The sequence below is a fragment of the Cygnus olor genome, chromosome 6, assembly GCF_009769625.2.
Source record: "Cygnus olor isolate bCygOlo1 chromosome 6, bCygOlo1.pri.v2, whole genome shotgun sequence".
Lineage (NCBI taxonomy): Eukaryota > Metazoa > Chordata > Aves > Anseriformes > Anatidae > Cygnus > Cygnus olor.
In genome coordinates, this window is record NC_049174.1 from 16,894,679 (window position 1) to 16,918,482 (window position 23,804).

At 39.3% G+C, this 23,804-nt stretch overlaps 1 protein-coding gene across 35 annotated transcripts; it reads right to left on the bottom strand.

Moving 5' to 3' along the window:
• Positions 1-3,672: 3,672 nt before the first annotated feature.
• Positions 3,673-21,909, bottom strand: HNRNPA3 (heterogeneous nuclear ribonucleoprotein A3). Of its 35 annotated transcripts, XR_005821184.1 has the most exons (14): positions 21,709-21,909; positions 18,134-18,245; positions 17,647-17,670; positions 13,583-13,705; positions 13,346-13,492; positions 13,053-13,263; positions 12,714-12,803; positions 12,545-12,652; positions 12,353-12,433; positions 11,152-11,298; positions 9,779-9,904; positions 9,615-9,686; positions 6,443-6,517; positions 3,673-4,197 (listed from the first exon to the last, which is right to left on the bottom strand). XR_005821184.1 is itself a non-coding variant. In XM_040561954.1 (13 exons), the coding sequence occupies exons 2-12, from the start codon at positions 18,197-18,199 to the stop codon at positions 9,634-9,636; spliced, it is 1,176 nt and encodes a 391-aa protein (XP_040417888.1). In that variant the 5' UTR covers positions 18,200-18,245; positions 21,709-21,909; the 3' UTR covers positions 3,673-6,517; positions 9,615-9,633. The 35 variants fall into 35 exon arrangements, 31 of the variants coding, with proteins under 31 accessions (XP_040417888.1, XP_040417903.1, XP_040417900.1 ...); XR_005821185.1 differs by lacking the exon at positions 17,647-17,670 and having other exon boundaries at positions 11,155-11,298; XR_005821186.1 differs by lacking the exon at positions 17,647-17,670 and having other exon boundaries at positions 12,545-12,637; positions 21,709-21,908.
• Positions 21,910-23,804: the final 1,895 nt, after the last annotated feature.

Sequence of the window (23,804 nt, forward strand, 5' to 3'; positions counted from 1 at the left end):
AACTAAAAAATTCTGTATGCTTTTCAGTAATTTTTCTAGAAATACATTATGCATATCTGATCAGCAGGCATTGTTTGTCACTGCTAGTACATTTGGGGTCATGGAAAGAGACATACTAACTTTGAGGCAACTGCACTATTTGGAACCTGTTCTCAATTAATTGAAAAAATGTTGTGGAGGTTGAAATTGAAATAAGATTAAAACTTGGTCAAATAAATATCATTGATTCATTTACCCTTCAAATGGACTCACTGTAGTTGATCATCGTGGAATTTTTTTTAATACAGAAAATGCATAATTTTTAATTTAAAATACACATTGATCTGAACATTAAAAACGTATCTTTATCTTTTCTGTGAAATGTCTAAAAGGAAATGTTTTTTCTGCCACAGGTGCTCTGTATCATCTTAAGTATATTTTATATCTTAAATATTATGCATAATTTCATTCAATAAACACCCAAGATGCTTGACCTATTGTACATTTTCTTAAAATGAAGATAATCATCCTTTTTTTTCAAGTTAAAGAGCTTTTTGAAATCAGCCAGCCTTGTTTTTCATTTTAACTTAATCTGTAACTTCAAATGCGCAACTTCAAATGCACTTGAAAGGGCTGAAGTTTTCAAAGAAGAGGAAGGATGGGGGCTAGTACAGAAAGCTATAGTTTCGATGAGTATTATTGTATCATGGGATGCTATGGAAGTTCTCCTTTTTTCTGCTTTTCTCTGCTGGTTTTGTACAACTCTATCCAGTGACTCAAAGCCCTCTTGCCCAAATATTATTAACTAGTTTGGAACCAAATGTGTAGTTACCAGTTTTGTTTTTCCCTTTAGGCACTGAATTTCACATGATATTTTATTGTCTAGTTGGTCACAATAATATCAGTGTAACTCTTCATAATCAGCTTTTATTTTTATTACAAATAATTTTGTATTTATACTTAGTCACCTGGTCATTTACCTTCCTGTTCTCATTTACAGATTCTGCATAAGAGGCCTTTCTGCTACACATGGTCTCTATTGTGCTTCATCTGCAGTGCAACTTTTAGCTAACCAGAGAAGAGCCAGGAGTAGGAAAGCAGTTCAGTTACAACAGCTTTACCAATAAGGTAGTTACATGATGGCAAGAACCATGATCCTATTGACTGTCCTCTTTAAAAGACAATGTAATGGCATAGTGCCAGTACCAGGAGACAGTCCTCTTCACTTCAGTATGCAGCTGTCAGAGGCTCCAGCCCTGCCTGTCCTTAAAGATCCAGAGCACAGGTAACAGTTTTACACAACTTTTCATACTGTTTTAGTTCAAACCTTCCGAAGTAAGGTCCTGCATCAAAATGTATGTATCTGAGGCAGCAGACACAGTGAAGTCATGAAGGGGTCAATAGATACACAAGAAAAACTGTCTTTCTTGAAATTTTACTTTACAAATTGTTTAAAAATCTGGAAATTCAAGTTCATGCTATGAAAACTGGTAGTGTCATTTTATCAAACTGACCTAAATTCTGCTTTGGTGTTGTAACAGCATCAGACAACTCCAAACACTGTTCTCAAAAACACATCAACTGTGTTAGCACTTTATCAGGTTAGTCAAAAGTTCTGCTAGGAAACAATGATTTCACTTGTTACATCCATGATCTTTACCGTTGTGACTGCAGGCAGGGGGAAGGGTAGTCCTTGGGCAAAAACAATGGTAGTTTCCACTCTGCATTATTTATAAAAAGGGGAAGAACAACTAATTCTCAAAAGCACCTCTGAAAAGTTCAAAATTGGAGTAAAGAAAAACGCTATCCTAACTTTTAATCTCATGTAACATGGCTAAAGAATAACATGGAGGTCTCTTTTTTTATCCTACAGAACGAAAGCTATTAAGCCCTGAATAATTGTAATTGTACTGGCAAGATGCTCTTGTTCAGTTAGGTCTCCAAGCAAGGCAGCCCTGGAGAGGCCTGGCTGCTCTGGTCAGGCATTCCAGGCTTACCCAACTGCAGAGATTTGCTGTGGCCCTTTCCTGAAGTACTTAGTGAATGTTTGCAACACTGCAGTTCCCTGAGATGGCCCAACTTGATATAACAGCTCACTGCTACCAAAAGGGGAAGAACTGGCTTCCATCCCTTGCCTTGCTGATAGCTGCACATTCCCAATCTCATGCTAATTGTAGTTTATTAAATGCTGATTTGGGTTACTAACTCCCCAGAAGGTTACACTGGTGGAGCAAAGCAGACATTCCTTACACATACTGCAACAAGGGCAAGCTCACAACCATACAAAGAAAGCAGGAAAGACAGACTTCTTTTGTAATGTGAGCGCACTAAGCTCAGTCATGTGCAAAAACTGTCACTTCAGATGTGCAACATCCCTGGAAGCTGTAGGAACCCTGCCCTCTACATTCAGCAATGTTTATTTTTGCAGGTGATGTTTATCAGGAAATGGAAATCTAGGTGACCTAACTGGCACTTTGAGGCTACTTACCTTTACCAGCCTTCTTCCTTGTTAACAGCATGTCAGTCCATCCCACTGTACAGTCCTTGACATACTCCAAACACAAGAACTCCAAACACAAGACTCCTCTTTTTGGAGCAAATGGTCAATACCAATGGTTGAAAAAAAAAAACAGCATTTAGATTTGATGGATGAAGCAGCTTTATTTGCTCTAGATAGCACAGCTGGTCACCAGATTAAATCAAAGATACTGCAGCAGTGAGGGGTATTTTTCTTACTATTGTTGTTCAAGTACATCTGTGTTGACTTTGCACTCAACACTGCCTAGGAAAGCAGTAGGAGGAGACTGCTAGCAGTTACCAAGCCTGTCTGAAACACTACAGGAATGTGAGACTCCAGTGCTATTTAAAGCAAGACAATCTAAAATTGTCATTCTTAACATCTTAGAGCATAAGCATTAAGGAAGAAGCACACTGAGCTATGGCCCTGAACCATCTTTCAACAGTGATACACAGCAGCTCTAACACACAGCAGCTCTAACACAGAGGTAGGTCTAACAGCAGAGAACCTAAAAAGGAAAATATTCCCCCCCCCCACACACACACACATTAACTAGGCTATAAAATGTCTCCAGGTTGTAGAGAAAATGTTTTCTCTACATACAACATAAATATTTTAATCACAAATTAGGTATAAACCAGACCTTGGTAAAACCCTGCCCTCCATTTTAATTTGGTATTTATTTTAGCACTAACACAAAAGCCTATGGCAAACATGCTTACAGCCTTTGCCGAGGCTGCTATATTTGTACTACACACATTTATAAAACAACATAGGGATACTTACTCCATTACCAAGATGAAAAGAGCAATAAAAAATATATATATATTCCCACCCAACAAACTGCAGCTAATGCAGAAAACTTGTTTGAATTCCACCTCGCAAAGAATCAGTCTTAAGACTGCAACAACATGCATTCAGGTGAAAGCAGTACTTTTCATATGAACACGAAGTTGGTTGTACTCACATCAAAACACCCAACATCATTAAAGAAGTATTCCACATTAATCATTTTGGTATACATGAAAATATCAGCTTGCAAACTGTAGCCTTCATTTATTACTATGACTAATGTACAATGTGCTCCCAAACCTGGGAAAGACCAGTGACATTGCCAAGTCCTGTAAGTTCTAATGCACCCCAATGTTGCCCTCACACACTGACATGTCTCCATATGCAAACCATTTATTTCTTTATTAAGTCATTCAGTTGTGAAGCTGCTAAAGTTGTGAAGCTGCTAAAACGAAAATTCAGGAGCTGGGTTGAATCAAGGTTAACTTCTGACTCGCAGTTCCCAGTTGGAAAGATGATCCTGCCAGTGTGTTGCAATTTAAGATCAGTTTGTGCTCTTCACAGCACTAAACAAAAAAAGGTGATGGCAACACATTTTAGATTTTAAGTCATTTGACAATGTACACTTTATTTTGATACAAAAGTGAAATAATTTTAAACAAATTTCAATCCATTATGGACTATATTGAAATTTTTAATTTCCATATTTTTAAACTTGTTTAACCACAAGTTATAAGATTTTACCATACTAGCACCATTGCTCTTCAAGTCTTTGCCAGTTATTAAAATATGTTATTCTGTTTCCAATCTTGCGATATTATCTTCTACATGAAGGTCATTTTTCTTCTACGGAGATACTTGGATTACTTTAGTTGAGGAAAAAGCTAATCTTAGATAGAGATGTCAACCTGTAGTACCCACAGCAGAAAAAGAATGATCCATCAGATATCTGAATTTTAGTAATACTCAAGATCTTTCATGCTCCACACAAGATACACATATTTGTCAGAGACCACAGATTGATATGTAAGTGAATATTCCATTGCAGTATAGACAGTATATGAATAAAAAGTTAACGTCCTAAATACAGGAACCAAAGACAGCAGCAAGTCAGTACATCACACAAGCGATACTTGAAAGACCAGGAGCATTCCCCTTCCCACCTTAAAATATTCAAAGGATATCAAAGTTAAGATACTGTGATTAATTTGTTATCTAATAAAACATTTATCAAATCTGCATCTGCCTGGACTCCTTTTGGAGAAATACATGTTTATTACCTGAAAGTATGATTTGCTTTGAAGTTAACATATAGCTCTAGGTATTAAATAGGGTCACGTAGAACTCTAGCCTAAGGACCAATGCTTTGTAATTTTATTCACATCTCCATTTACAGCTGCTATTTTCAATAGCAACTACTACAGAAAAACCTAGTCATTAAATAATATTCTTAACTCTTGGAAGTGCCTCTTGGACAAAGATACACTTGACCAAATATTCCTCAGTATTAAGAATTAATGTATTAAAGTATTCATCTTTGACAAGGTTTATTTCTGAGAGAAAAAAAAGGATATCGTTGAAATGAAGCAAATCAATCAGTAAGAGTTGTAAATCCAAGTGTGAAAGTAACTCTAAAAGTGAGTATCTAGTTACACAATTAGTGCAAAAAGAACCCTCAAGAGCACAGTATGGAAAGGAAATTTATACACAGGCCTCTAATGGGATGCAAACCAGAAACTTTTGCTTTGCTGTAAAAAAAAAAAAAAGTAACATTCCTCCTTCCCCGCGGTACAAAAGCATTTGCCTGTAACTGAGTAAGCATAAGCCACATTAATGCTTTTCCTTGTTATGTATTTCTACCTTTACATGACTAGATGAGTTCACAAGAGCACCTCTGCATAGCAGAGGAAAAGTGTATTTCACCTCTGGTAAGGAAGCAAGCTCATCACCTAAGCAACAAGTTATCTAGTATACTACACAAAGGAGAGACTGGGACCTCACTGCAGCAGGTTTGAATTTTAGCTCAACCTTGGCTAAGTAAAATAAAATGTTGGCAAGTATTTTAAGTATACACTAACTGTGAGATTTCCATTTAGTAAGTAGCTCCTGATTATATGAAAATTGCACATTACCATTGTAAAATACTTCAAGTTAACTTCTGATTGTACATGTTACAATGTGAAGTTTGCTTTCTAGATATTCACAGACAGCCAGTAACAAGTTTCACTAGTGGAATCAGTCTGCAAATTTTCCTAAGGCCCGAGTTAAACTGAAATGCATGTATTCAATTTGCCTTTTTCTGAGTAACTTAAGCATAACCAACACTAAATAACCAACTAAAATAGAAACAGATTTTTGCAGGAATACTGCACAGATGTGAATATGTGCTGATAAGTTAAAATAGGTAACTACTATCCAAAAAGGAATTGGAATACCCCATACCTGTAACAGTCCATAATACAGAACAGGAAATACACATTCCAAGAGTTAAGAACCCACATGCATATAAATCAGATTCCATGAAAAGTTATTTTATTGCCATTCATCCATATACAGTTGTGCTTTCGGCTGAGTATCACTCATCAATATTAGCCTCCACTAAACTACCCTGAAAGCACCAAAAATCTGAAAGGGAACTAGATATTTACATTTGAATACAAATTCGCTTGGTAAGCTAAAATTAATTTATTATGATGGAAACCTCTGTTTTAATAAATGCAAAACGTGTTTATGGAATTAGTGCAGAATCAATACAATCTGTGAATTGTGATGAGCTGCTTAAGAGTGTCATAACCTTTTCATATCACACTGGGTAAGGCTTCCATTTCTGTTACAAGTTAAAGTACAATTTTTCAAAAGCAGACTGCACACTCTTCATGGTAACTAAGAGAATGTATTTCAAAACATTTATCGTTTCTTTTTGTTGATCTGTGACACACAGCAATTTTGTACCTGCCAGGAAAGGAAGATTCTTGAACAGCAGTTATGTCAGCAGACACCCCTAATCCAGAACAAGAAACACTGGATGACATACACGGGAATACTTGTTCCTTTATACTTAAGGCTTTCCCTACTATCAAAAGGCTGGTAAAGGAAAGCCTAAGAAGGAAATGAGCATTAAACACGTGTTTTACTATGCACTACAAATCTTACCCAGTCAGAAACCTTCAATTGAAGAGGATGTGCAAGACATTCCCCATTTTGTCAAGCAGCAGCTTCTCATTCAACCTGAAAATTAAAGAAATTACTCTTACCTTGTTAAAAAACCTCCCACTACTCTTTTTAATTCATGAAAAATTTAAAGGCAAACCTTACCTATTCTCATTGCCCTTCCTTTCAGGTCTAAATGCTAGACCTATTGATTTTGAGTCAACTCAAGTAGCTATCACTCAAGGAGGTTCCAAAAGGTGAAGAACTCTTCCTAGACTTTCTTCTCGACATTTCAGCTGTGATAAGCGGATTTAACTAGCCTTTGGAAAGCTGCTCACTATCAGCACAGTATCTTATGCCTTCACTTTTCTGGAAGTTGAAGCTGTTGCTCCTGCTGCCTTGTCATTCTTTAATTATGCTGACTTCTCCATACTCAATAGGCTGCTGAAGTCCTGTCTTACGAGTCTCCTTAGCAAAGTATGGATCAAAGAAGTACATCCTAGGTTCTTTAAAACTGGTTAATCACTGTCCTCACAGCTTACACTTTTTCCACATCACAAACAACAGCTAAGCTACCCCACCCACCTACAAAGCGGTCACTTACACACTCCATCTCTTAAAAGGTTGCATACAGATCTTGTTCATAAAGTTTATTATGACACTATTTTTCAAAGTTAACATTGTTGTCACAGTACAGCTACAAGAGGCCCTGTTAAAAAGAACACTGTCAATACATTCTAAAAAATTTTAGAAATACCAGATCAATTTTCAGAAGGGACATCAAACCCAACCTCCAGTTGTCCCTGCAATCAGATGCAGGCCCCAGTTACAAGTCTACACATCTTCTAGGTGTAGTAGTATACAGAGCAGGTCAGTAGTTAGGTGTCTCACTCCCTAGTGAGATGTGTTTTGGTTTTGAATGTGTTTTCAAACTCCAAAGGGGTCATTTAAAAAAAATGCCTTTATTGACATACAACCTCCCCACCCCCACCCCAACCCCAACCCAATCCCAAATTATGTACAACAACAGAAGTGTTCACTAAATCAGCAATTCTTGCTTTAAGTTATAGTTTAAAACTCCACAGAAAAGAATAAGCAGACTTTGAAATCCAGTTTGGAGGCTACCATCTTGACAGCGGTTCCTTGTTTTAGTGTACTGCAGTCTAAATACACTCCAATAACATTGTTTAAATAACATTGTTTAATTTTTTCAAACAACACACTCATTTTTCTAATACTTCTTAAAATTATAATTCATTATTAATATGACTGATTACGCCTTGAGTCATTTCATACATCTTTGCAGATTCATTCCTACACTGGAATTGCATTTACCTTATACTGCACATTGACCCAGAAGTGAAACAGGTGTGAGTAATTCCAATATCAATCACATATTGTCAAGTGTCTGAATATTTCTTCTATTGACTGTGTCCCTACTCTTCTGATTCTGAATTGTCAGAAAGCACTGTCCTGGCAATAGTTGAGAGAGAAGTCACGTCAGCTGACAAAAGCACAGACTGTAGTGCCTTAATTTGGAGGTCAGAAGTGAGAATTAAGTACAATTTCTAGCCATATGTGCTGATAAGATTTGCTACTCCAGTGCATCAAATCAAATTGTAAAACACTATCATACTGCCTATGGAAACTTAAGACTGTACCATTCTATGTTGTGGGAAGCGTTTCTGGTCAGTAAAATACAGCTAGATCATGTTTTGTTTCATCTTCAGGCTCTTACCTGAGCTTAGATATTCATAAGGGAAAAAGCTTGAGGACTATGCTACTTAAGAGAGCCCATCGAAAATGGGCTTTTGGAACGCATTACCTGGGACTGTCAGTGATTACACCTGTGCTACCCTTGGCTCCCAGTCAGAAGAATGTGTCCAGAAAATTGCCTAGGGTGCATGCAAGAAAGTATATAGCCATTAAGTTATTTAGGAACATACCTATTACTCTCACTATGACGCCTTGTTTAATTGAAACAGCACAATCTGGTGTGAGGGAGAGGGAAATGGGGAGAAAGGAAGGGGATGAAAATTCCAAGCCACCCTCCCCAAAGTATAGTTTTATTGAAACAGAATCATTGTATATCCCAAGGAAACAGGCACTTGATTCCCACCCCACCTTAACTTCTCGGGAATTACAATAAATAAAAAGGTAAAAAGCAAGTTTCTTTTTCTCTTCACCCAGAACTTGAGCAACTGCAGTTATCCCTTATACATCTCAAAGGAGACGGTAGACAGCTTGAATGTGACTAAAGTTGGTCTTGTTAAAATATTTATCATGCCTTATTTTCTTGAAGCGCTAGTACTAATACAGAACTACAAATTAAAAAAATATGCACAAACCAAAAAGTAATTTGAAATTTTCATTTGAAGGTAAAGCTTAGTTCTATAATTCACAAACACTAATTTGAGTAACTCAATCCTAGTTATACATCTGAACAAACTATAATGCAACATACAGATGTTTTCCCTCTGTATGCCTATGTAACTCATATCAAGGACAGTTACATATATACACTGAGACTAGACCCCTTTAAGACTGCAAATCAATAGGTGTTTCTATTGTTAACTTTAAATTAATACAAAATAGTAATTGAGAAATGCATTAATCCTCTCTATTAACTAACAAGGAAACACCCTAAACTACATTTTATTTCTGTTATAGAGTTCTCTGTACTAAATGTGGAAAAACTGAACTACACAAATATTGAAAAGTTAAAAATTCCTTAATTTGTTTATTCCTGGTACCACTACCACAATTTACAGGGCAATATACCTGATGTAATGGGAAAATAAAAAGAAAAAAGAAAGACAAAGCTACAACAGATAAAGACCTCAGGAATGTACATCTAATTGACACTACATTGCATTAATCAATAGCTGCACTTTTTGCAAACTGTGGCTATGACAGTCCTGAACAAGAAGGGTTTCCTGTTTAAGCTGCAGTAACTTTTCTGACTATGGATCATCGTTCCTTCTGTGGCAGATTTTACAGTTCCTCTAATGCATTTGGGACGACTGTCTCAAAGTAACCTGCAGCTTTCCTGACAACTCCTCGCTCTCTCTCCTGCTAAGAACTGTAGCCTGTTGAATACAGGATAAGAAAATTATTACTCTCAGTGAACAGTTGTACATTATTCATCATCATTATAAATATGAATTACACCTACCCTTTTTCTGGTAGCATTTTTAGAATCTTCTACCACCATAGCCCCCACTTCCACTTCCAGATCCATAACCACCTACAAAGAAAACAGGGTACATATTGAAACTTAAGATTAATAACAAGGAAGTTTAAACAAAAGAAGTATTTTCTGTACAGAATTTTATTTACCACCATAGGGACTGCCTGAACTTCTACCACCAAAGCTGCCACCACCTTTCATGGGACCATAGTTAGACTGCTGCTGTCCACTGTAATTGCCAAAATCATTGTAGTTTCCACTGCCACCATAATTACCTAAAACAAAAGCAGGTGTGTGAATTTATGAAGTCTGTAAGATTATTAATTTCAGTGTAATTATCAGTATTTTACATCATTTTAGAATAGAACTGTAAGCATTGTGGGTGCTTCCTCTACTCACAATGTGCAAATTACAGAAAACCCTTAGCATTTCTAAGATTAGAAACTGGTATTTCACTGAAAATGAAAAGTAGCAGGCTATATTAGAAAGCTCATACAGGTTTGACCTGCAATTTGAAGTCACCACAAGAGGCCAAATTTAATGCCTCCAAACTCAGGAAAGCACAGTAGTTTCTCTGCCAGCCTTCCACACTGCTCAGTGCTTTGCATGTATGACAATCATGTAAACTACAAGCCAAGTATACAATTTATTTGCTGTAAAACGTGACAGAGCTGTATATGTTGCATACCCATTACATCGAAGAGTACTAATATAATATGCAGCAGATTTTGCAGCTAAACTGCCCAAACTTGCACTAGGTCCATGCAAGTTCTTTTCTAGAATTCTTGGGAAAGAAGCAGTAAGAATGTCGTATGTTTTAGTATTTGTGGTATATTCTAATCGGAAACATCTGACATTAAAGGCCTCTAAAGAAGTTACCACAGGTCTAAAAAAATAACCTTAGCATTCAGAAACTCCTGTAAGGAAATTAACACTGACAACACAGAACAGGAACATGGCTAAACTGATCATTTAACAGGACATAGCTAGATTTATTTTGATTTTGTTTAATGTCTTCCCTGATAGTATCTACTCATCGAGGGTTTACACTAGTTAACACTGTAAAAGAGTACTGTAATGAAATGGCATCCAGTTAGTCCAATTAGAATGTGTAATTGGCAAAAGAACCTCTTTTATAAAAAAATTAATCAGAGTACCTTGTTTCACAATTAAACAAAAAGCATAACTTTAAACATTTAGTCCTTATGAAGGACATGACCTACGTGGTGTGAACAGATATCCAACAACACCACCATATTTCAAGTGGTCAAGTTTGAATTCTCCTACTCTACTTCCACACACAGATTTACAGCAGCTGCTTTTAGAAAAGTAAGTTACAGGCAAAGTAACGTTTTATAGTTTAAGCAAAGCTGATCCAGAAGGGAATTTTCCTTGTTTAACACACTAATCTGCATTAACACCTAATTGTACAACTCATCTTACGCAGCACCATACTTCAGCCACTGTACTACTCAAACCTGACTAAAAAAAAAGGTTTGGTTAATTAGAGCTGTCATCTTACCACCTCCAAAATTTCCTCCTTCGTTGTAGCCATCATATCCTCCTCCTCCACCTCCATATCCACCACCTGGGTTTCCATATCCTGGTCCTCCACCACCACCATAACCTCCTCTGCTGCCATACCCAGGACCACCTCCATAGTTACCACCTTTGAATATAAAAAAAGTCAAACTAAGCACATCAAAGCTAAATATTGGTTAAAAAAAAAAAAGCCCATTAACACACACACACACACAAAAAAAAACCACAAGCACACAAAAATGTCCCAGTGTTTCCCTTGCAGTGTATTCATTGTGGTTGCATCATTTACCTGAACTGTTTAATCCAAACAAAGAAGCATTAGCTTATGTCTACACCCTAGAAGCATGATCCTTGAAGTTTTCTAGCTCATGCACAGTACACAGATATACAACATGTAATAGCTGCCTCTTTGCACAAGTGGCTGTCACTACTGTAAACCATCCTCTTTATTCCTCTGAACTAAAACTGCTCAGTAGGCAAAGCTCTCAAAATAGTTCTGGTTTATATTTTTTATCCAGACATACAACTTTATTTACACTTGTGTCTAAGCTACCAGATGCTTTTTTTTTTTTCCAAGTCACCAAGAGTACCCAAAAGACTTAATATTCCAGATGTTGACTTTTTCTCAGACATATCAATGGAGTACTTGTGAACTGGGAAACAGTCCCAAAGAACTCAGGATCACTACATGTAACCGCTTACACAATCACGACAAACAACTACTTGCCGCTTCCCCTATTTCCCTCCCACACACATGAAAATGCTACTATCACAGCTGTTTGGCAGCTTCCACACTTCTCTTCAGATGGATTTTGGATACTCGTTACAACTTCATCATGAAAAGATAGTAATGAACAAGTCTTAGAGTTGACTGAAAAGACTTCTGGGATGCCAGGTGGTCACTGCTTTGTTTAGTTTTAGTAATCTCAGCTGATGCCAGTATCTTCATTCAATTTTCTCAATGACAAACAACTGCTACGTGACCTCATGACATGAGGTCAAAGGGTAAATATAGGGGAGTATTTTTTCACCCATAATTTTGTAGGGAAATCAAAAACCTCGACTCTTCACAGCACTGCAACGTACATTATCACTAAAGTAGACTTGGTGTCCAATGTGGAGGTAAGACTTTAGAGCTGGCTACGCTGGCAGGAGGCAGGGAGAAGGAGCAATACACTTACCATCACCAAATCCATTGTATCCGTCACCACCCCCAAAGCTTCCTCTGCTCCCACCACCGCCACCACCACCCCCATAGCCGCCTGGAACACAAAACAGATGAGATTGTTGGCTTAAACACTTAGCACGTGTTCAGGAAAAAAGACTCGGCAAATGTGGAAATCACGTTCTACAGAAACATTCTAGTCATTTACCTCTTCCACCAAAGTTTCCTCCTCGGCCAAAGTTTCCTCCACCGCCTCCAAAATTTCCACGACCCATGAAATTGCCTGAGCCACCCCCACGACCTACAAAATATTTTGCTTAAATTACATTAAATGAAAACCAGTCATGTAACATAACCCTGCCTAACTCCAAACTTACCTCTCTGAGAGCTAGCAGTCTGCATCTCTTGTTTTGAGAGTGCTTTTTTCACTTCACAGTTATGTCCATTTATAGTATGATATTTCTGAACTAGAGAAAATTTGAGAAAAAGGACAGCATTAGAAATTCAAATAACTGAAAGCAATATGCTGTACAACTCTCATAGAAAGCTACTGTAAGGCATGACCCCAGTTTTCAAAGGAATATTAAAGCTATCCCATTGCTCACAATAGTCAAATAGCTCATCATGCCAACATCTTACATTCCATGCATTGCTTTTTTGAAAGCTCAAGTTACACTTTTATCCTGCAAGTCATTTCTCATTAAAGAATTACATACCAACTATTTTATCAACTGTATCATGATCATCAAAAGTTACAAAAGCGAAGCCTCTTTTCTTTCCACTTTGCCTGTCTTCCATGACTTCTATGGTTTCAATCTTGCCATATTTTTCAAAGTACTCCCTTAAGTTATATTCTTCTGTATCTTCTTTAATTCCACCAACAAATATTTTCTTTACTGTGAGATGCGCCCCAGGCTTTACAGAATCCTGCAACACCAAAAATTACATTCAGCATTTTAAATAATTAGGTAGAAATTAAGAAATAAGCTTAACTAAAACCCTAACTTACCTCCCTTGAAACTGCTCTCTTTGGTTCAACCACGCGTCCATCTACCTTATGTGGTCGAGCACTCATGGCAGCATCCACCTCTTCCACACAAGAGTAAGTCACAAAGCCAAAGCCTCTGGAACGTTTTGTTTGTGGGTCTCTCATCACCTAAAAAAATACAGGGGGCACTCTGCATTTCTGTACTAGATTAAGTACCTATATCCTTTCAAAAGCACAAACTAATTTTGGACACTTTACCACACAGTCCGTGAGTGTGCCCCATTTTTCAAAGTGTTCTCTCAAGCTATCATCTGTTGTTTCAAAGCTCAGACCTCCAATGAACAGCTTTCTCAACTGCTCTGGCTCCTTAGGCTCATGGCCCTACAAAATCAGAAATCAAATACATATTTTGAATACAAACCACAGAATTAACATTTCACATATTTACTAAAACTTATCTGTGCACATAACTACAAATAGGTGGAACACATTTACATAAAAACAATGTCTTCTAATGGTTGTAGACAGCAGCATAATAAGCTTAACAATTAACGAGGTGTGATTTTAATTAAACAGTAACTAACTAACAACTTAAGATGCTCAAATGCAAACAACAGTAAAGAGATTTCAATATACTAAATAGTTTAGTTGCTTACTTTCCTCCTCTCCAAGAAGTGCATTTGTTTTATGCTCATCTTATGTTCGAGTTGCATATTGCTCTGTAGGGATTAGCAATGAAGCACTGCTAGATAAAGGGAAGTTCTAACACTTCATGAAGCACAATCATAAGGAACAATCAAAAAATTAGGAGCACAGTATGCAAATGGCAAAAAAAGGTTGCTGACCAAATCAAGCACTTAGTCTTTTGGACTATCTGATTTAAAACTATTTTAAAAGTTTATTTTTATGCATTTTAAAGAAAATTGATCAATTCCAAATTATTTAATAATGTAAATTTGTACTTGGATAAATTTCTAAGTTAAGCACATGTAATCAAGAAAGGAGAAGTACAAATCTGGTTTTCAGTGTTGTGGACAATACCTCTTAAATGTGAATTAACAAGGACTTATGTCTTACAGAAAAAACGTCTTGAATGATGACTAATCAATGACCAGGCATAGGGATAACTACTGGAGTAAGACTGGTAACTTAACAAGCAAACTTGAAACTTCAGTTTAATTGAAACTCTTTACAGTATCAAAAAGATACCTGTTTATAGAACAAATAAAGTGGGCTTAAAAATGCATTAGTGTTTCTGCTCTGTTACATATTTTATTTAGTGTGCATTTGAAAGGCCCTTGTCAAAAATCATTTTACAACTTTCTCCCATCCCCAAAAGAGAGGAGTCTTCTAGCAAGCAACCATATTAAGATCTTATTTTACAATCTGGTACAATTGTGAGTGTAAGACATCCTGCAACAAAGTGCTGACCAGCTACGCTACATATGACTTCAATTCTGCTGCAGGAATGAACACTGGGCTTCACTGTTTCTGCTGTGCTGCGTTAAGAAGCACAAACTTTAGAGCTGAGCTACATAAAACCAGCCACAGACTTCTACATATAGATGCCTTGCTTTAAGACTGCAGGTGAAATGCTTTAGCTTCTGCATGTTTAAATAAACGTGGCGGTAGTGCTGGTATTGGTCAGAAAAGCATACATCCCTTTGAGTGCTACACAACCACCCTACAGAGCAATGAATACTGTGATGTAATACATGATAAAAGAAAATTTTGGAATTATATGCTGCTTTAGATATCCATTGGTTTATAACTTTTGGGTTGAACTACAGGAAACAATGCCTAAGATTATGAAAAGCTGGCTGGGACAAATCCTCACTCTTGTTTATACCTGCTAAACTGAGCAAGAGCTAGCCCCAGCATTTTTAGTAACAGTTTTTTATTTAAGGCACTAACTTCATTACTACAGGATTATCTGATAGTCAATGGCACCATGACTAAAATAAAACTTCCTTTCCGTGGTCTCCTAAGTGGTCTGAACTACAGAAGTATTATTAAAAAATCTCCTTTTTAATTACATGTAAACTTAAAATCTTGAAGGGTTAATACACTTACTGTATATAGAAACTGCTTTAGGTTCAGTGAAATATTGTTTTCTGTTGCTAACTTCATTTTTTTAAAATCTACTTACACTACTTACTTTTTAGCTGGTTATGTTAAAGCTGGGAATCTTGACTCTTTTAAACTCTCCTATTCTTAATAAAAGGAATCTATTATGACTTTACTATTATTAATATTGAATTTAGACTTTTCCAAAACCAGAAACCTCAGAAAAAAAAGCTTTTTATTGTTCTCTAATGCTACTTAAGTCTGTGGCGTTGTCAATTAGCAAGTCAGACTGCTTTTCCATTTAAAGAATGACCCCAGAACTCTTCAGGTCACTCCTGAAAGGAAAAGGGAAGTCCTTTTCCATTTATTTTATTACATGCACACGAACTTCAGTTCTCATATAGGAAGAAAAACACTTGATGTTATAACTTCTCTCTTCCATCAGAAATGATTATCCTCAGAACACATCTATGTTATAGGAATTCTCCAGACAAATAAAAGGTGGTACTTTGTTAGGGATGAGTTGTTTTTCAGGCATTTTGTTCTCGCTGGGGTTAAGCATCTCTAGGGCTTTCAGAGTGCTCTTCTCTGTCACACAGGATGCTGTTTCTCAATCCTTCCGCTGCAAACTAGTTACAACAACAGCCTTTCCTGTGCAGCAAGCCCTGTACAGCAAGATGTCTCTCCCTCTCCCTAGCCTAACTACGACACTGCCTCAGCAGGATCAGCAGGCTCCCTCCCACTCAGAGGCTGCGGGCCAGCACGCCATTTTGCAGCACTCCATCCGGGGCCGGGGGGGAGGGAGGGGGGGCTAGTCGGTAATTCCCTGCCTGCTTGCAGCCAGGGAGCTGGAAAGAGACTACATTCCTCCCCCTAAGCATTTTAAGTGCTTTCCCAAACACATTAATAGGTTCTGCGGAGGCGGGGAGCTTTTCTTCCTGCCATGGCTAGCTACTTCCTTCTCAAGCCGAAGCCCTGCACGGCACAGACCGCCTCCATTTTGTGAGCGATCTGATCTGTCTCCTCCACACTCAATATGGAGCCGGAGGGGTGGGGCCATGGCAGAGCGGGATCGCACAGACAAGCAGCCCCTGGCCACGTCCCAGCACCTCCCAGCACCGCAGTGGCACTGCAGGAGCACCCCTGCAGCCCCCGCCTAGCCTGACAGGGCAGGGGGGCCACGTTACGGCCAGCAGGACAGCCTGCACTGGCGGCAAGGCCGGCATTTTGGGACTGCGTCTAGTTCTCTCTGCACCACCCTTTCTCACAATCGAAATCGGACTACAGGCTTCTATATCCTACCTAAAACCCCAAATGCTTGGTTTAGTCTGCCTGTACCTCTCTTAGAAGAGATGAAAAAAAGGCAGCTAGCACCCGCCTGTGATTCCTGTAAAAATCACAGTCTGGGCAAAATTAAGAAGAATTTTTTTGGACAATACTGCTGCAGATATGCATTGCCTTTATTCAGAGTTTGCAAGAAACTCAACCTTCATGTGGCAGGGGTTTTGCATTTGATCAGCATTTTGAAATTGCAGCATTTCTCTCTAAAGGTCCTGTTTTGACATGAAGTCCTGCCATGTACTGTATCTTTAGGAACCAGCTAATCCCAAAATGCCTGTCACTGTGCCTAAGTTTATGCGCAGCTAAACCCTAGACTGACTTCTGGAGCTCAAAAGCTTGTGGACAACTGGGGTTAATCAACTTTCTTTGTGAAATATTTTCTCTAGAAACTTTATAGCATTTATGTGGATTCCAGGCCAAGCTACTTCTGTAAACTACAAAAGTTCATTTTGCAGCAGCTGAGGAACCCCAGTTACATTCTAGCCGAAGTCCAAGGGCAGCGAAAGGGTTGAAACATTCCTTTGCAAGAGGACTTTACACACATTTCTTCAATACAAAGTAACCATAAGCTACTCAGATACATGCAACTCAGAAAAGGTTTGTTCTTAACTCTAACCCTCTGACATTACAGCAGTGTATGATCACCAGAGAAAGATGGGCTTAACTAGCTAAAATACTCAGGCATCCTGGAAAAGTAACGTTAGAAAGCAAATAAATCAAAGTATATAATCAAACAGGGTCTCAATTACAAGCCATACAAGCATAGTTAATACCCTCTTTGCTAATCTTAAAATTCAGTTTATACTCTGAAGGGTATCAAGACTTTTCCCCCCCTCCCACTTCCACACCCTGCCCCAAAGTAACTAGCTCCCATCCTCCCAGAACAGCCCCACCATCTTCTCTATACTACGCACCTTATTCAGTCTACGGTATTTCTGCTAGAAGCAAAAGAAAACAGTTATTTTTACTTAGTACAGCCTCGCTTTCATTTGCAGTGACTATTAGGCAACCATTTTTTATTAAAAAAGAACCTGTCTTCATTCCCACTAAAAAAAAGATTGTGAAGATAGGAAAGAATCGAGTTCCTGCCAATATTCTGAGGATGCATCTATTTCTTTAAAAGAAAAATAATTACACCTTTAGTCACAAACATACATTTACACATTTAGTTATAACAAAAATATAAAAGCAAAGTTTCCCCACTATACTTAACATCCCACCCCTTAAAATTGTAACTACTATACAGCACTTTAAGGTTATTCTGCTATTATGGGGATGAAGAAGGTAGAAAAAAAAGTTCTGAATTAATGCATCAGATAGAAACAGTTAAGTAAAACTATTTTTATTAATCTCTTCCCCTTAAAGCTACTTGTTTTTAATTAAAAAAAGCAATTCTCTCACCTGTGAGGATCGTCTTCCTTTTCTCTTGTAGTCTTCCACATCTCTCTCTTCCTTAAGAGCAGCCATTTTGGAAGGGTACTCTAACTCGGCCTTTCTTTTAGATTTAGGAAACCTAGAAAACAGGTTGGATAAGTCAGTACTTACCCCAATTCCTATGAAGTAGGGCCTTTCTCTGGCTGCAATGCACAGGTGTGGCTTTACAGAATGGGAAAGGGGCAATGAAAGTATAAAAAAGATAAGTATTTCAGAGGGTAAAAATCCTCAGCCTATTTTGCCTAAGAGTAGCTGCAGAAAGAGCATCTGCTGCCAGGTGAAAGTGTTAGAATAACTTGGTACAACCTAAAGTTATAATCTGCAGAGCAACTTATTTCAAATATTGCCTTATGTAACTATCACGAATACAACTTGTACATAGTAAATAATAAATCAAATTCTACTTCTCCAGATTTAAAATCCAAAATTTTTGCAAAACAACATTTTGCAAATAATGCTTATTAAAATTATCTTATGTGTAACCTACTGAAATCAGTAATCCAGCAGCCTACAAACTGGAACACTACAGGATGTGAAATGTTTTTTGTACTGAAAAATATTTTCCACTAACTCCAGTGGAAGGACCCTTTAGAGATTCTGTTCTTGCAGAACTAGAAATTTGAACACTTGAACCCTAGCAATCTGTAGCACTAGTCATTTGTGTTACTCTTCCTTGCAAATTATATATTTCATTACTACTTCGTACTCTATTTATGTGCCCAATTTTTATCAATGAATATTAATGAAGTTACAAAAAGCATTTCACAAGATAAACTCAGTCAATGCATCCATATGTAAGCATTCAAACAAAAAAATCACATTTGCTTTCACTTTGTTTTTTTAATATCAAGTTTCCTAAAATCATTGTTACATGATTTCTCTTAGTATGCTATATTGCTATCTTTGGAAACAATTCACTATTATGCCAGGTGTTTCTTGAAAATCATTACATTAGCCAAAGTCATCAACTAAATAATATGATACTGTAAAATTGCATTTGTACTGCATTAAAATAATTGATATTTACAAGATTCAGTGTATTAGTTTTCATTTTTTGTTTTTGAAGTTTTATTGCATAGGGAAAGACAGGTAGGTCTTTACTAATGACTCATTTATTCAAAGTTAAATAATATAATTCCATGTTTAAATTCAAATTAGCGTTCAAATTAAGACCTTAATATTAAAGAGCTGTGAAATCATGAGTATTGTGATTGAAGGTGTTAAGAATCTTAAAGGTTTTATGAACTAATGTCAAGGCATTTGTAATATCTTCAGTTCCTCTCTATGCCATACGAACCTGCTCTTGAAATCCTTCAAATAAAACTTAGACTGACTTAGCTGAAGGACTTGGTATCCTAATACCTCCCAGGCTGTTCAACTCCTCAAATCACACAGCAGTCAAGGGCTTTTAAAAAAAATGTTGCTGTATGGCAAAATAAATCTTTTGGAATTATTAGGGAGGGAAGGGCTAGGCCTAGATACCTTTTTAAGTAATTAAAAGTTTGCAAATGCTCTCTTATTTCATCACCTGTTGCTTTCCCCAGTGGGGCTCCATACTGACCACCATAAAGCTCATAGGCATGGTCTCTACAATGATGGCATCTGAAGGCTATGATGGGCAAAAAAAGAGCTGTTTCATTACTGATGAGTACCATCAGCTAAACCGGTACACAGCCCTGTGCAGCCTTCTTTCACAGGAAACTTAAACAACTGTAAATACTAGCATTTTTATAATTTGTATCAACAACATGTTGTTTTTCACTTTGATTTAAAATATTCAAAATGTTCTTATCAATTGAGTTTAACTAGCATTGAAGCAGTTGTATACTGCAACTTAAATGACAGAAATGAAATGGAAGTAATCAGAACAAATTTGTTGCTATAATGGTTCCCAGGAACTACCTAATTACTAGAAGAAACTTATAATGCTACTCTCTCTTAGAGAGACAAGAAGCAATGGTTGAGAGGAAACTGACATTCCCAAGATGGAAATGTACTTGTCCATTCAGAGAATACTATGGAGATGTATTGATCTTTTCTGTAAAAAGACGAAGTTGGACCTAATGTGCATATAGTGTATCTTGCCAAACATAAGATTTAAAGCACCAAAAGAATAGGCTTTCGGCTCTAAGTGCATTTGCAGTTTATTCCCAACACCAACAGGAACATTTCCTGGGAAGAAAAAACAATATATTAGCTTAGTAACTGATGTGATGGGTTACCAAACTTTACTGAAGCACGTTCAAATGCTTTGAATTCATCCTCCCTCAAATTTGTCAGTGTTCAACAATCCTGAAGCAACTAAGACAATTGCTTACATGGAAAACAGAGCTATTTTTAGCTGTTTTGCTCAGGGATCCAATTTCTTCTCAGCTTTTAACGGAACAGAAACCAGTGTGAGCTGTCACGTCTCTGTTCTCAATTCTACAAGGTCTGAGCTTGCAATGGAAGGGTCACAAAACCCAGAAAAAAAACACTGCACCATTTTTACTCACCATACTTTGAGCATTTCAAGTTACTTTGAAATGCTTAAAAAAAAAAAAGGTTTTGAGAGGAAAGGGAGAAGAAGCAAGAGGGGGATGTGATTGCAGTATTTCTCTCTGGGTAGGGCATGGATGATGGCCCCAGTCTGGACTTGATTTTGACTTGGTTCACGTTGGGGAAGTTTTAAAGCAAGGCCTGCGTGCAGGGCCGCTCCTTTGTGCTTCCCACCGGGGCCATGGCGGGGTGCTACAGAAAGAATGCCGAGGCTCCTGTGCATGTGCGGCTGGGGGCGTGGAAACAGGGAAACGGGAAACTCTGCAGGGCTGCCTTGCCCTGCTCCCGGCCATTAGAGGGGCCCTACACGTGCTGACGGCAAGCGCCGCTACGTGTACCGGGGCACGGCACCGAGCGCCCCCCCCCCAACAGCACCGCACGAAATGGCGGCCGCAGCCTCGGCGCCCGCGGGGCCTCGCAGCGGAAGCGCGGCCTCTCCCGCCGCCTCCCCCCCCCTTCCCGCCCGCGCCACGCCGCAGGGAGGCGGCGAGGAGCACGGCGCGGCCGCCATTACGCGAGCCCGCTCTGCAGCACGGCGCGCGCAGCACCCCCACCCCTCCCGCCTGCCGTCTTCCCGCCTAGGCGCGGTGCTGCAGCCTCAGTGCACCACTGCTGCTGCTGCTGCGCGGGCTGCGGCTCAGCAGTTACCTCCGTTTTGTGCACGCACCCGCCACCGCCAGCGCCAATATGGAGCCGAGGGAAGGGGGGGGTCACGTGGCGGGAAGGCGGGCTCGGGGCTCTGCGCCACCAGGGCGGAGGGGGATTGCGCGGGGGGTGCAGAGCTGGCAGCAGCGCGCGCCACGGCCGTTGCCCCTTTCTTTCCCGCCGCCCCTCCCCTCCCCCACCCGTGCCGTTAGCCCCGGGCCGCGCGCGGCGGAGCGGGCCCGTCCCCACCGTAACGGGTGTGAGGGAGGTGTGAGGGGGGGGGAAAGAAGAGAGCGAGGATCAGCCGCGGAGGGAAGGTGGGGATAGGGGAGGAGAGGTGAGATAAGAAAAGATATAACCGTGCCAGCGTCCGTCCGAGCGCCTGCCCGCCCTCTCCTCGGTCCCACGCCGGCAGCCGGCCTGGCGCACTCACCGCCGCCCGCTGAGGGGGTGGAGACGCCGGCGCGCAGCCGTTACTGGCGGCGCGCGCCCGAGCACCGCCTCTTCCCGTCACGTAAGGACGGCCGCCAGCCTCCACCCGCCCTTCTCCTTCCCCTCCCTTCCCCCGCCTCGGGAGAGAGGCGCCCGTGAGGGCTGTGGGGAGAGGGGGGGCGTCGAAGCGCTGCTCCTGAGGGAAGCACCTCACAGAGCTTAACGGCAGGGAAAAGAAAAAAAGGGGGGGGGGCGGCGTGCCACAGGCGTACCTCCGCGCGAGTCTCGGGGAAGCCGTGAGGGGCCCCGAGCCCGCCGGGGGAGATTTTTTTGTCTCCTGGCGTCTCTTTTGTCTTGGGGGTGCTGTGGAAAGATGGCTGTGCAGAGGCTGCTCAGCTCGCACCCTTTGGAAGCGGGCGTAGGTTAGCGTAGGTTATTTCGGATTGAGTACCAGAACAAATCCGGGCGGTTCGACAAACGTCTCTGTAGCTTCGTCAGCAGAGGCATCGCCTGTATCTTTTAGTGGGTTTTGTCACCACAAGCTAACAGAGGTGAAAAGAAGGGTTTTTCTTCAATAATTTGATGTAGAATAAAGCAGAGTAAAGAGTTAAGCACATACATAAGCATTTTTTCCTTATCTGGAAAATGACATGAGGAAAACAAAGGCATAAAAACGTACCCTCTTCAGTCTTGTTTATGCCTATCCTCTCACGGTTCCAGTAACTATTTCAGAACAATGACCTAACCCAGCTTTCGGCACTTACACGCATTAAAAAAAAAATCATCTTTGTGCATTACAGATGAGTATGCCAACTGATGTGGTTTCACTGAAAGGTCCCTAGGTGGGTACCCCCATATGAAGCACTAGACTGAAAGGGTTATAAATCACTGGAAGTTCAGTATTAGCTGCAGATTCATGTGTCTGTGTCGTTAACCCGCATTTCCTACAAAGAAAAATTGGAGAATACGATCTTGGAGTTTCAAGTTAGCACCTTTACTTTGACTTATGCAACAGCGTCAAAACCTGTTTAACTTCTCTAAAAAGATTTTTTAAATATGTAGAGATATTTACAATAGGTTTAGAAATGTTCTTTCTACTATACTGTACCTCAGTTGAAATATGTTTTTGAAGTATTAAATCTGTCAGAAGATGGGTGACTTCCTACAACATAATGTTGCATGGAAATCTTAGCAACCTCCAGATCATCTTTGTGGTACAACTAAAACCATCAATTTCTCATCCTCATCTCTTCTCCCCAAGTATAATGCACAGTTTAACTTTTTATTTCAAATAAAATTATTCATTTATGTGTCACTTATGTTCCTTGTTCTCTTGCTAGTAGTGTGAGACAGACAACAGCGCTGGCAATATGTGTCTTAAAATACTTGTCAATTGCAAAGATTCTTGTTAGTTTATACTGGACTTGCCTCACAATTTGAAGAATACCTCATTAGTCTGATGTTATTCGTTTATCGCTTAAGTATCAGTCATGGAGGCTGACTGTCTTGTAGTCTGATTTGGTTGCACAGCCATAGGGAGATCACATTTGAATTCTATAGTTTCAGTTCATGATCGTCCTTCCCCATGTGTAATCAACTGTATAGAATGTAATCATTTTATAATATTGTGCTGGCTACACTAGCATAAAAGGCAAACCAATAAATGAAGGAGTTGCTTATTTTACAGAGTCACAGTTGCTTGTGAAAATTGTCCACAAACAAGTCTGAGGTCTTAGATGAAAAATTGTACTTTTGATTTCAGGCAAACAATTTTCTGCTGGTAAAGTGTTTTGAGGTTGGTTGGTACCCAGAAGAATATTGCTTCACATATTGGATCACACAATTCCTTAAGAGAAAACGTGGCATTTAATACACTTCTATCTATTTTAGCTGATGTAGTTTCATCATTATATGTAGTTTCACATTATGTAACGGACCTAGCGTTGGTTATCTGTGCAGATGATTGACATGCTTTTTTTTCTTTTCCTAGCAGCGTTTGCAAATGTACTCTTTTCTTTGTAAG

Bases quoted from the DNA above. Each gene is read 5' to 3' on its own strand.
- HNRNPA3 (XM_040561954.1), bottom strand. From the start codon at position 18,199: ATGGCTGCTCTTAAGGAAGAGAGAGATGTGGAAGACTACAAGAGAAAA. The intron at 12,804-13,052 runs GTATGTAATTCT...AATTTTCTCTAG, and splicing joins TACAGTTGATAAAATAGTTG to TTCAGAAATATCATACTATA. The intron at 12,653-12,713 runs GTAAGTTTGGAG...ATGTAATTTAAG, and splicing joins GACTGCTAGCTCTCAGAGAG to CAAAATATTTTGTAGGTCGT.